This window comes from Somniosus microcephalus, chromosome 7 (genome assembly GCF_052327205.1).
Source record: "Somniosus microcephalus isolate GS21.2 chromosome 7, FLI_Smic_1.0, whole genome shotgun sequence".
In the NCBI taxonomy this organism is placed as follows: Eukaryota; Metazoa; Chordata; class Chondrichthyes; order Squaliformes; family Somniosidae; genus Somniosus; species Somniosus microcephalus.
The window spans coordinates 111,636,646-111,650,196 of record NC_140993.1 but is presented as its reverse complement, the minus strand read 5'-3'; the positions used below and the strand labels follow the sequence as shown (position 1 = coordinate 111,650,196).

At 46.1% G+C, this 13,551-nt stretch overlaps 1 protein-coding gene across 1 annotated transcript in view; it reads left to right on the top strand.

The window, feature by feature from the left end:
- The window catches only part of hhla1 (HHLA1 neighbor of OC90), a 60,937-nt gene that overhangs the window by 25,711 nt on the left and 21,675 nt on the right, over positions 1-13,551 (top strand). Inside the window, exons 7-8 of the mRNA XM_085992114.1 lie at positions 5,247-5,300; positions 8,679-8,765. Of these exons, the coding sequence (XP_085848240.1) occupies positions 5,247-5,300; positions 8,679-8,765 (141 nt within the window). The remainder of the gene's footprint in view (positions 1-5,246; positions 5,301-8,678; positions 8,766-13,551) is intronic.

Sequence of the window (13,551 nt, the reverse complement as noted above, 5' to 3'; positions counted from 1 at the left end):
AGGGAAGGGTTAGTGATCCTGGGTATGAGGGAAGGGTTAGTGATCCTGGGTATGGGGGAAGGGTTAGGGATCCTGCGTATGAGGAAAGGGTTAATGATCCTGGGCATGAGGGAAGGGTTAGCGATCCTGGGCATGAGGGAAGGGTTAGTGATCCTGGGCATGAGGGAAGGGTTAGTGATCCTGGGCATGAGGGAAGGGTTAGTGATCCTGGGCATGAGGGAAGGGTTAGTGATCCTGGGCATGAGGGAAGGGTTAGTGATCCTGGGCATGAGGGAAGGGTTAGTGATCCTGGGTATGAGGGAAGGGTTAGTGATCCTGGGTATGAGGGAAGGGTTAGTGATCCTGGGCATGAGGGAAGGGTTAGTGATCCTGAGTATGAGGGGAGGGTTAGTGATCCTGGGCATGAGGGAAGGGTTAGTGATCCTGGGCAAGAGGGAGGGTTTAATGACCTTTGCACACTTTGAAATTATTGACATTATTGCCATTATACTATTAAGATTGATAGGAGTAGGCACAAAACATTAGGGGGCCAAGTTTCACTTAGACTAGGGCTATGTTCCCTAGAGTTTAGAAGAATGAGAGGTGATCTCATTGAAACATATTGAATTCTTAAGGGGATTGATGGGGTAGATGCTGGGAGGATGCTTCCCCTGGCTGGGGAGTACTGTGCACAGTTTTGGTCTCCTTACCTAAGGAAGGATATACTTGCCTTGGAGGCGGTGCAACGAAGGTTCACTAGATTGATTCCTGGGATGAGAGGGCTGTCCTATGATGAGAGATTGTGTAGAATGGGCCTATACTCTCTGGGGTTTAGAAGAATGAGAGGTGATCTCATTGAAACATACAAGATTCTGAAGGGGATTGACAGGTTAGATGCTGAGAGGTTGTTTCCCCTGGCTGGAGTGTCTAGAACTAGGGTTCACAGTCTCAGGATAAGGGGTAGGCCATTTAGGACTGAGATGAGGAGAAATTTCTTCACTCAAAGGGTTGTGAAAATTTGGAATTCTCCACCCCAGAGAGTTGTGGAAGCTCAGTCGTTGAGTATATTCAAGACAGAGATCGATAGATTTTTGGATACTTTGGGGTCGATTTTAACTCAGCTGTGAGGCGGGCTTTGAGGTGTGTGGGGGGTTAAAATCGCAGAAACTGGGGGTCGGGACCCCCCCGCCTGGTTCCCGACCGAGCCATTTTAACCCTGGTGTGTCTGATGGTCCCGAATCAGTCCCATCCTCCAACAGGCGGGACTGGTCTTTAAGGCCCTTAATCAGCAATAATTGGCCTTTATAATCCCATTTCAACAGGCCCTTGCATTTTTAACCCTTTTCCCACGTAAAACACGCCTGGTGGGGATCACGCCTGTGAAACCTGGCGTGAGCACTCTTGGCTTGCTGACTATCAGCTGCAGGTCAACCATTAAAGAGGAGATTTGATCAGTCATCATTTGCAGGTGGCAGGACTTTGTGGTTTCAGGCCTGGGGCAACTTTTACCAGGCTTAACCACACCTGTGGATGGTTGGAGCCTCACACACATCTCCAGTGTGACCTCCTGGGAAACCCTGCTCGCCAGCTTCATTCAGCGCTTCCTCAATGGAGGCATATACCAGAAGCATGGGAGCCATTTATTTCCTTCCCTTCTGGGCATTAGATGAGCTCGAACACCAGCCGCGGCACCAGCAGAACCAGGAACACCAGCAGCAGCAACAGGAGTGCCAGGCTGCTGCTCACCCACCTGAAGCTGCACAGACCAGAAGGGGCCAGTGCTTGGAAGTGGCTTGAGAGCACCTTGCTGCACATCAGGGGGGCTATGGGGACTCGTATCTGCACTGGCAGTCCTACTCAGAAGGACTTCCATGAACGTCTGGTTTCTCTGTTCAATAGATGCCCATCGCTCCTCAAGAGATGTCATTCTATTATGAACACTCACCATGTTTTCCATACCCTGGCGACTTATCTCCTCCATGGAGGTTGACATCCTTTCCATGGTGATGCGTTCATGCGCCAATGACTCCACAAAGGCTCTGCTCATGTTCGCTATGGACTCCTCCACTCACTCCACACTCACATCGACCCTGGAGACAAAACCTGCCAGAGACTCCTGCATCTGTTCCTGGAGTTCCAGCCCCGCTGATCTTATGGATGAACCCAGCGGCAGAGGGTCGACATGCAGCTGAGCCAAGCTGGCAGAGTCCTGCGCCCTCCGACTAGTACTCTCCACTGCTGTCCCTGTCTCCACAATCTGCTGATGCTCACTTGTGAGCTGTGATACACCAGGTGACAACACTACTCTATGTCCCGAAGGTCCCACCGAGGTGTGAGTGTCTGCGCTGGTGCTGGTGCGCTGAATTCTGCTGATGCTGCGTCCTCAGAGGTTGCAGATTCCTCTGAGGAGTCTGGAAGCTCAGGCTCTTCCTCCTGGACAGTGGGGACGGGGGCTCTCGATGGTCCTGTGGGGGAGTAAAAGAAAGAGTTAGAGATGTGAGGTCAAGGTTACATGCACATTGCATATTGCAGATGATCATAGGTCCATCTGTTATAGCTTCAGAATCATTATCAGTGACTCATGCAATGTCAATGAGAGAGATGGAAAACTATTCTGTTACCAGCTTGCTGTGATGCACCTGTCTGTCCGTCCCCCACTTGCGCCTCATCCTCCAGTCCTACGATCTCCAGGACCGCCTCCTTCCAGGGGTTGAGGTGGGCTACTGATGGTGCCCCTCCTCCTGTCCGCGCTCGTTCTCTTTTATTGTGAGCTCTCTTTTCCTGCAATGAGGGAGACAAGTGGAGTTTGAGTGAGAATGAAGGAGTGAGTGTAGAGAATCCATAGCATAGATGCTTAGAAGGAGACAAAGATGGAGTGAGGTGGCAAGACCAAGGGCCCTCCCTGTGTGTTGTCAGTTGTTTTCATAGCATCAGAATGATAGGGAGTGTGAGGGCTACATAGTCGAATAGTTAGGTGAATGTGAGCATAGAGAGAGAGGGAATGGGTAAGGGTGCATGGATGTCAGTGTCAAGTGGGATGTGGAGGAAGAGATTGCTAAAGCTGAGTGCTGGTGAGGAGAGGCAATGGAGATCAGATTGAGAGTGATGGGAACTTCATACTCACTTCTCCAGTGTGCTGAAGGTCATGAAATCTCTTCCTGCACTGTATCCAGGTTCTGCGGGTAGCCGATAAAGAATTGACCTCCTCTGCCACTTGCAGCCACGCAGCCTTTGTCTGCTGGGGAGGCATCTTCCTCCCTGATGAAGGGAAGAGCACCTCCTTGTGAGCTCTTGCTCCCTCCACTCAAGCCTGCAGGGCAACGTCGTCAAAATGGGGTGCAGACCTCGGTCTTTCTCTTGCCATTCTGCTTCCAGCTCAGTGTATCAGCAAATGCCAAAAGGTTGGCGGCAGCCTGCAGAAGAAGCAAGGCTTGTTGCTGACCCTAAATGCAGCAGCAATAATGACGTCATATTATGCGGCTTTCTGACTGGAAATACTCATTTGCCAAGGGTTCCCACATGTTGGAAATCAATTGACCAATTGAGTTAAAATTGCATCAATCTCACACACCCATTTAGATTCGTGTGGGAAACACCAAATTCGGGGAACCCGACAATTCCCCGCACCTGAGTTAAAAATCGACCCCTAAGAGACTCAAGGGATATGGGGATAGTGCGGGGAGGTGGAGTTGAGGTAGAAGATCAGCCATGATCTCAATGAATGGCAGAGCAGGCTCGAAGTGTCGAATGGCATACTCCTGTTTCTATTTCTTATGTTCTTATGGAAGAATGGTAGAAATGGATCAACTGCCTGTTATACACCCACCTGATTTTCCTTTCCATTGACATCAATGCAAAGGAAAATTGGGTGGGACATATAGTGGGATGACAATCTGATACCGCTAGTTTTCTACCACCGCTGAAAGTAAATAGTGGCCCCTAGATCTGTGGTTAATGGATAAGAGAAAGTGTTTTCCCTCCTGCAATGCCGTTCAGCACTTTATTCCTGCACTGTTACTGCCAGAAAAATGATATTGAAGTAGCAAAGTATCCATTCTTCTGGTCCACAAGTGACATTTCTATCAAGAGGACCAACAAAGATTGGATCATTGCATGGTTCATTTACATTACGTGAACTTAACCTTAAAGTATAATTACATTTTAAGGGAATGGTATATAGCAAATTGTAACATGAAAGGATTGTTCAACACCTGTTGAATATAGTAGGATTTGTGGAAACACCATTTAAATGCCTGGTTAACATTCAACACAAACAATCCAATACCAAGTAGATGCTCTTAACAGCCCAGTTGAGATCAGGGGCTCGCTGCTTCATGGTATGCTGCATTCGTATACCAACATCGGAGGATGACTTCCTCTGTGCACTATATGGGTCTTTTTCTGACTTCGCACTTCCAGTGGGGGCCTTACCAGTCAAGGAGTGCAAAGTTGGAAAATGTATCCCTTACATATAATAAAATCAGAAACTTGATTAAAATAATGATTGGTTACACAGAGTCCACACACAAAACCTCCCTTCATTGTGTGCCATTGGACTATGTGAAATGATGTCCCTATGAAGGGTAATTTTACAAAGTTGTGCACCCAACACAGAGCCTTGCCTGCTAGTAGTGCATATTGGGGATTCGAGAGCCTGTTTCCACGACTTCTGATCCATCAATGTGAATGGACAGAAAGTTATGGCGAGTGTGCCTTCAGTTTATCAGCAGGCACTCTCAGTGGGGGAGCAAGATTTTGTAAATTACCCTGTGGTGTAAAGAAGAATATCTATTTTTAATTTTGATGAGGCTTTTATTTTAAGGATAAGCTTCCCTCTTTTCTGTAAGTTATTCCTTTTTTCATCTACCTAGCCTCATGTCTCTGCAACTGAGAGGGCACCTGAATGGCCTACCCTCAGGCTGCCATCATTAGCTCATCATCAACCATCAGAAGACACCAAGGACTACCCAGGTGTGATTCTTCCCTTCAATTTTCCTTCTCCATTCTTCTTCATGGAAAGGAAAAACCAGCCCAAGAGTTATCCTTGGGCCACTCTTGCTTATGTCCTGATAATTCAGAGTAACACTGGCACTGAAGTTCACAAGACATTGTATTTCTATCTTTGGCGCTTAAAGGATATCAGGTTACTTCGACTGAGAAATAACTTCAAATTTTACTCTTCTCTGTATGATGTATCACTGGCTATATTATGAGGTACAGTACAGTAATTAAGGAATGGATTAATTTGAGATCTATTTCCGTTGCAGTGAGTAAAAACGAGACAGACTGCATTTTCATCTGCGTTATGGCTGGTGTTCTGGGTAAGATGTTTACTTTTTAAGTGCTAATGCATTTAAAAACAGTTATTTAATATAACAGTATTACAGAGGCTCAATCTGTGTGTCCAAATTATGGCCTGTAATCCTGACTATCTAGTCAGCAAAATCCCCATCAAAACAATGTCTGCTTGACTTTATATTTCTTACTCTGTTCACCAAATTATGTTGGCTTGTTTGGAAATGTCTATTCTCAGCATTGCTTCATCATTGGAGGAAAATTCTTAATCCATCTGGAATTTAGTTTGGAGAGACTGCTTTTATGTAAATTCACTTGTACAAAGTAGTTTTTAATTTAGTAGTAGTGGTCAGTGGGCCAGTGTTTTGCATTGTAAAGTTTAATATGTGGCAGTCAGTACTCCATGGTACATGTGGGTGGTATATAAAGAAAAGGCCTGGATTTTACACTTCCTGGCCCAGGAGGATAGGATGGAAATTGTGCCTGGCGCCTTGACCTTGCCGTAGCTCCAACACATTTCCCTAGGTTGATGCTCATTAGTGATGCAGGGTGGACTACCAGTGGGATCCCCGTGAGCAAGCAGGAGTAAAGCAACATACTACAGGGCTGCAACGGGACCATTGCTGCAGAACTGGAAGAAGCAGGACAAGTTACAGGTGGCAGAAATGCCCTGAAAGTGAAGGAAGGACAGGTAGTTGTTTGGCCTCAGCCCAGGACAAGGCTTCTATGAGGCACCCTCCCACCAAAAGGGTTATCAGGGAGTCTTCCACTGTTACCCCAGAGATTACTGCTCTCTACAGACACCTGGTGGTCACAGGGTGGCAGTGGAACAGGCAAAAGGCAGGGAAATAGGGCAGCTTGTCAGGTCTCATCTCCTGTCATCATTCATATGTGGCGAGGAGGGAAGTGGTGGCCGTAGGCAATCACGACGAGAACAGGGGCAGTAAAATCAAGGCCAAACAGAGAGGTGGTGGTAGGCCTCATTGCCTTGTTTCCCCAATGTTTCTGCCATGAAATGGTTAGCCATGGTTGTCCGACCATCATGTGTTTTTTTTAATTCGTTCATGGGATGTGGGCGTCGCTGGCAAGACCAGCATTTATTGCCCATGCCTAATTGCCCTTGAGAAGGTGGTGGTGCGCCTCCTTCTTGAACTGCTGCAGTCCATGTGGTGAAGGTACTCCCACAGTGCTGTTAGGGAGGGAGTTCCAGGATTTTGACCCAGCGACGATGAAGGAACTGCGATATACTTCCAGGTCAGGATGGTGTGTGACTTGGAGGGGAACTTGGAGGTGGTGGTGTTCCCATGCGCCTGCTGCCCTTGTCCTTCTAGGTGGAAGAGGTCGCAGGTTTGGGAGGTGCTGCCTAAGAAGCCTTGGCGAGTTGCTGCAGTGCATCTTGTAGATGGTACACACTGCAGCCACTGTACGCCGATGGTGGAGGGAGTGAATGTTTAAGGTGGTGAATGGAGTGCCAATCAAATGGGCTGCTTTGTCCTGGATGGTGTTATGCTTCTTGAGTGTTGTTGGAGCTGCACTCATCCAGGCAAGTGGAGAGTATTCCATCACACTCCTGACTTGTGCCTTGTAGATGGTGGAAAGGCTTTGGGGAGTCAGGAGGTGAGACACTCGCCGCAGAATACCCAGCCTCTGACCTGCTCTTGTAGCCACAGTATTTATGTGGCTGGTCCAGTTAAGTTTCCAGTCAATGGTGACCCCCCCCCAGGATGTTGATGGCGGGGGATTCGGCGATGGTAATGCCGTTGAATGTCAAGGGGCGGTGGTTAGACTCTCCTGTTGGAGATAGTCATTGCCTGGCACTTGTGTGGCGCGAATGTTACCTGCCACATATGAGCCCAAGCCTGAACATTGTCCAGGTTTTGTTGCATGTGGGCATGGACTGCTTCATTATCTGTGGAGTTGTGAATGGCGCTGAACACTGTGCAATCATCAGCGAACATCCCCATTTCTGACCTTATGTTGGAGGGAAGGTCATTGATGAAGCAGCTGAAGATGATTTGACCTAGGACACTGCCCTGAGGAACTCCTGCAGTGATGTCCTGGGGCTGTGACGATTGACCTCCAACCACCACAACCATCTTCCTTTGTGCTAGGTATGACTCCAGCTAATGGAGAGTTTTCCCCCTGATTCCTATTGACTTCAGTTTTACTAGGGCTCTTTGATACCACACTCAGTCAAATGCTGCCTTGATGTCTAGGGCAGTCACTCTCACCTCACCTCTGGAATTCAGCTCCTTTATCCATGTTTGGAGCTCGGAAGCCGAGTGGTCTTGGCAGAACCCAAACTGGGCATCAGTGAGCAGGTTATTGGTGAGTAAGTGCCGCTTGATAGCACTGTCAATGACACCTTTTATCACTTTGCTGATGATTGAGACTAGACTGATGGGGCGGTAATTGGCCGGATTGGTTTTGTCCTGCTTTTTGTGGACAGGACATACCTGGGCAGTTTTCCACATTGTCAGATGTAGCTGTACTGGAACAGCTTAGCTAGAGGCATGGCTAGTTCTGGAGCACAAGTCTTCAGCACGATAGCTGAGATGTTGTCGGGGCCCATAGCCTTTGCTGTATCCAGTGCGCTTAGCCGTTTCTTGATATCACGTGGAGTGAATTGAATTGGCTGAAGACTGGCTTCTGTGGTGGTGGGGACCACCAGAGCAGGCCAATATGGATCATCCACTCGGCACTTCTGGCTGAAGATGGTTGCAAACACTTCAGCCATGTCTTTTGCACTCACGTGCTGGGCTCCACCATCATTGAGGATGGGGATGTTCATGGAGCCTCCTCCTCCCGTTAGTTGTTTAATGGTCCACCACCATTCACGACTGGATGTGGCAGGACTGTAGAGCTTTGGCCTGGTCTGTTGATTGTGGGATCGCTTAGCTCTGTCTATAGCATGCTGCTTCCGCTGTTTCGCATGCGTGTTGTCCTGTGTTGCAGCTTCCCCAGGTTGGCACTGCATTTTTAGGTACGCCTAGTGCTGCTCCTGGCATGCTCCTGGTGTGGGGCAGGCTTGATGGGCCAGCTGGTCCTTTTTGGCCATCAATTGCATTTGTTTTTATGTTCATATCTTACCCAATCTGGTGTACTAAATATTGTTGATATTAAAGATAAAGACTAGATATGTTCCTAGATATTATTACAGACAAACACAGAATGGATATTGTCATTAATACAAAGGTGAAGCAGATAAATTATTACTACCAATAGAAATTAGACATTCCATTTATATGGTGTCTTATCGTATAGAAATGTCTCAAAGTGCTTCACAATTATATCTGGAGTGCACTGACTAGTTATATAGGGTACCAACAAATACAGACTTGATATATAGTTGTTATAAATAGAGACATATTATTAAATATTTGATATTACTGTTGTTATTACAGACAGAGATATGACCTCACTGTGGTTTTCAGATTCACTGCAGCCAGTTATAAATGAAACATTCTACAACAGAAAACCTACTACCACTGGTCAGTACAGTTACTTACTCATGTTTATTGTTTACCTCTTATTATCACATCCCCTGTAGCATTGCTCATGGGATCAATGTTGAGGCCGGACAAATTGTGGTGGATTATGTGAAAGTCAGAGTTGTGAGTGGGTGGGGCTAAAGCAGGATGGGGAACAAGCATCAAGAACCAAATCTACCAGGGACTGGAGACACAGAAAGCAAGCAATCGGGAAGGCCAAGGCTAGTATTGGGAGATCCGGGAGCTGAGCAACAGGGAATGTGCTGGCAGCTCTTACCAATCTTGTTATCAGTATTTTGTTTACTTTACATGATCCTGTAAAAATCAACATTTCATTGTGCAGTACACACATTTGCTGCATATATGACAAATAAAATTGAATTGAATTGAATTGAATTGAATTGAATTAATCCCATGAGACATAAAGGTAGATTTTCCACTGGTCTTTAGCAGTGGCACAGGTGACGAACTTACAAATGGGAGTTGGGGGTGGGAGATTGGGCGAACAGACTTCAGGCATGATTACCACCCGATTCAGTCTGCCCACTGGGCCTCATTATGGCCCCAGTTCTATTTAAATTTATGTAAATAATGTGAATGTGTGATATCCTGTGATCCTCATCAGTCTGCTTACTGCAATTGGTCTATGTGGGCCTTTCCCAGTAATTGAGGAAGTTCAAAAAAAGGTTGAAGTTTTCTTTTCCAGTCACTGGGGAAGCTCCATAGAGGTAAATGTGGCAAAACCATTTCAACAACAACAACAACTTGCATTTATATAGCGCCTTTACAGCGTGTAGAGGGATGAAGATTGAAGGGACCAAACACTCAGCCTGGTGATGGCCATGTTTCTTTGGTGGCTGATGCCTCCATTGCTGCATACAGTGCCATCAAAAGCAAAAGAAGGGCTTGGATTTTCCCATTTGCATGTAGAAACCCATCTCAGAGGTGGCGATGTACAATGTCAAGCTGGAGTCAAATTAATGGGTTGATTCAGGTCCTGTTTGCTATTGTAAAAGGTTTATTAGAAAAAGCGGCTTTTCAAGTGGTCTATTTTAATCTTCCAAAAATTGCTGGTAATAATACCCAATCACACTGCACTACTTTGCCATTCCCACTTATAAATGGTAGCACATCAGTTGCTCCAAAATTGACAACTTGTATGACCTTTCCTATAATACATATACATTGGCAGCAGAATACTCAGATCATGAGCTGCAGGCTGAGTTTAGCACAAATACAATTTGTATTTTTATTACTACAGAATTCTTGAGGTGATTTACAGAGGCCCGTATTTTCTGATCCCTAAGGATGTGTACGATCTGTGTACACACCCGTAGGGACCTCGCAAGTGCCAGTTTCAGGCATGCAAAGCGCATGCACTGAAAACCGGCACTTCCAATCTGTCAAGATTTCTCTTGACAGATTGCACGCCTGCCCTGGAGAAGGGCCTCTGTGGGTGGCGTGTTCCGCTTTCTGCAGAACCTCCGCCCGCTGAAATCCCTTAAAAATCTTATGCCTGGTAAAAGCAGATGTAAGGCCTGCTTTTACCAGCATAAGAGTTCAAAAAATTTAAAAAAAATGTTTTCGACTCATTTATAATTTTAAAATACTTTTAAAAAAGGTAAGTTTATTTTTAGCCCCGTAAAAAACTTTAATTTCTTTTCATAAAATTAAATTTTTGTTTAAAATATTTAATTTAATGTAATTTTAACTAATTTTAAAAATGTGATTAAAAAATATTTTATTTAATGTTTTGATGTGTTTTTTGAGTGATCCCCATTCATACTTTTGACAGGTCTAAGCTGAGAGACCTGTCAAAAGTGTGAAGGGAGATTCCTTTCTCCCATTGGTTCCCCATGGCCCACATGATCCCAGGGACACTTGCAAACCTCCTGCGCCCCTGGGATACCTGGGCCCTGCGTATTTTGTAGAGCAGAGGCCCGGGAGCAGAAGTCGGGAGCGGAAGTGTCTGGACCTCCGGAGCCCTCAGGTAAGGGCGTAGATTTTTTCCAGATCGGAAAATACAGGCCATTGTTTCTTTCTAGGCAATCCTTTAGGACTGCTTAAAATGTTTACAAGTGAACACTTCTCGGGGACTGGCCAGCGCAATGTATTAGTGCCCTATCCTGTCACATCTACAACTGGGACTGAATCTGTTAAGTCCGTGAATGATTGAGACACGGACCAGCAGGAGTGAAAACAAACAAGTCTTTACTGGTGGAAGTCAATAGTGAAAAACTAACAAACAGAGGCTCTCTAGCGCCTTTTATACAGGGGTGGTCACTGCCGGTACTGCAGTCTGAGACCAGTTATTCTCTTAAAGGTACATACACAACAATTCCTCCCCTTTTAGATAAACAGTACATAACATTCATTTAACAACTAAATGATAACGAATTACAATCACAATTACTGTTGCTAGATACATTGGTTAAGTTTAAGCAATTATAAGTTCAATCTTTGAGGAGGCTTCCTGATTCTGTCTGGATAACGCCTCTTTGGCGTTAGCTAAGATTGTTGACAATCGTCCAGGAGTGACGTCTTCATCTTTTTTACCGCCCACCGTCATTGCATGAATGGAATGCCAATCCAAGTTTATCTTCCTGATCCATTCCCATCCCAATAACGGTGGTCCACCATTTGGCAGTATGTAGAGATACAATTTCCGTATTTTCTTGCCATTGTTTTCGACAGGCACCCTTATTTTTCCTCTGGGGTATACTTTTTGCCCCGTATACGTCGTCAAGACGATGGATGTCTCTCTCAAGGGTATGTGTGAAAATAGCCGCTCGTAGTCTCGTCGATTCATGACGGTTAGCGCTGATCCTGTATCCAATTCCATTTTAACTTGGGACCCTGCTATCGTGAGGGTGACCCAAATGGTTCGGTGATCCTCTTTTGCGATTACATTGTGAAGTTTGAGACAGCTTAGTCTCCTGTTCTCGGATTCACTATCGCTCATCTGGTCTTCGGAACTACTGTCCGTCATCTTTTGTACTTTCTTGTACGGTTCCTTAGTAGCCTTTTTGTTGTCGCTGGTCTTCTTCCCAGACCTGCAAACTCATGCAATGTGTCCAATCTTCCCGCATTGTCTGCATATTTTGTCTTTGGACCAGCAGTCCTTCTGGTCATGGTTAGTTCTGCTGCAGCGATAACATTTTGCAAATCCCCGTGTCATTTCGTGGGTGCCGTATTCCTGTGGTTTTTGTTGAATTTCTGCAGCTCCCCTGGCTGCTGCTTCATACGATACTGCCACGCTGAAAGCCTTATCTAGCATCAGCTCTTTTTCTGAGAGTAACTTCTTCTGTGTTCCTTCACTCAGGAGTCCACAGACAAATTTGTCCCATAGGGTATCTGCCAGTCCTGCTCCGAAGTGGCAGTGCTTTGATAGCTTGCGTAGTTCTGTAAGATACTCAGCATTGCTCTCATCTTTGTGCTGAGTTCTCCTGTGGAATTTAAATCTTTCTGCTATCAACAGCGGTGCAGGGTTTAAGTGTTCCTGTAGGACAGCAACAATTTCATTAAAACTCTTCGCCTTCGGTTTGGCTGGAGTAATCAGGTCCCGCAATAGGCCGTACGTTCTAGCGCCCATTAAGTTTAGCAATATCGATGCCTTTTTCCCCTCCGCTTTTTCGTTTGCCTCGAAATATACCTTGACTCTTTCCACATACGTGGTCCAGTCCTCTAATGTATTATCAAAAGCAGTGATACAGCCAGTCTTCGGCATCTTGCAAATCTAAAATGGCGCCTCCTGCGCTTTGCCTTCTTCCCCGATTTAACAAAATGGCGCCTCCCGCGCTTTGCCTTCTTCCCCGCTGTTGTTAGCGCTGCTTTCCATGGTTTCTTGCGCGTTAAATATTGATTCTTTTTCTTTTATTATTTTCCCGTCATGGAGCGGACCCTCTGGGACACTTCCCTCCCTCTTCTTAGGTCCGAACGCTGCCCGGCTTCGAAGCACCGGCCGCGCCCTGTGTGCTCCACCCTCTCTCTCTCTCTTTGCCTCCCGACTCACTGCCTGGCCCCGTTGTAAAGCCACCCGATCGAGCTTCAGCCCGCCACAGCCCAGGAAGGATCAGAGCACTACCTGCCACCAGCCCGACTAGCTGGGAAACCACAGACTGGTGAACCGAACCTGGCTCTTGACAGTCTCTCCTGCAAGTTTTCAAACCAATGATTGACGGTCGACGCCCGTTTCTCGAGTTTCTTTGGACTCAATTTTTTTTTTTTTTTCTTTCTTCTGGCTCCGACCTTCAACAACGTCGTCTGAGGTGGTGCCGAGTTGCAGGTAAGTTCGTTTCTTACTCGTCGCCAGTGTTAAGTCCGTGAATGATTGAGACACGGACCAGCAGGAGTGAAAACAAACAAGTCTTTACTGGTGGAAGTCAATAGTGAAAAACTAACAAACAGAGGCTCTCTAGCACCTTTTATACAGGGGTGGTCACTGCCGGTACTGCAGTCTGAGACCAGTTATTCTCTTAAAGGTACATACACAACAGAATCCAGCTCAGACAGTTGGACTAAATGTCTGCTTTTCCTAACAGCTGCTAAGTGTTACTGGTGAAATTAGCCTGACAGTCTCCAATTCTCAGTTAATACAAGTCCACATGCACAAAGCTACTTTCAGTTTGGTACCAACTGGCACCAGTTGAACAATCTCAGTTTGAGATGCCACAAGTACCAAGAGTGTGGAAACGAAATGCACACCACTCCTGAGTCACTAAAGATGCATCATCTTCCACATACCATGCACCATATCCTGCTTAGGAAATTCTAACTGGTAATTCAG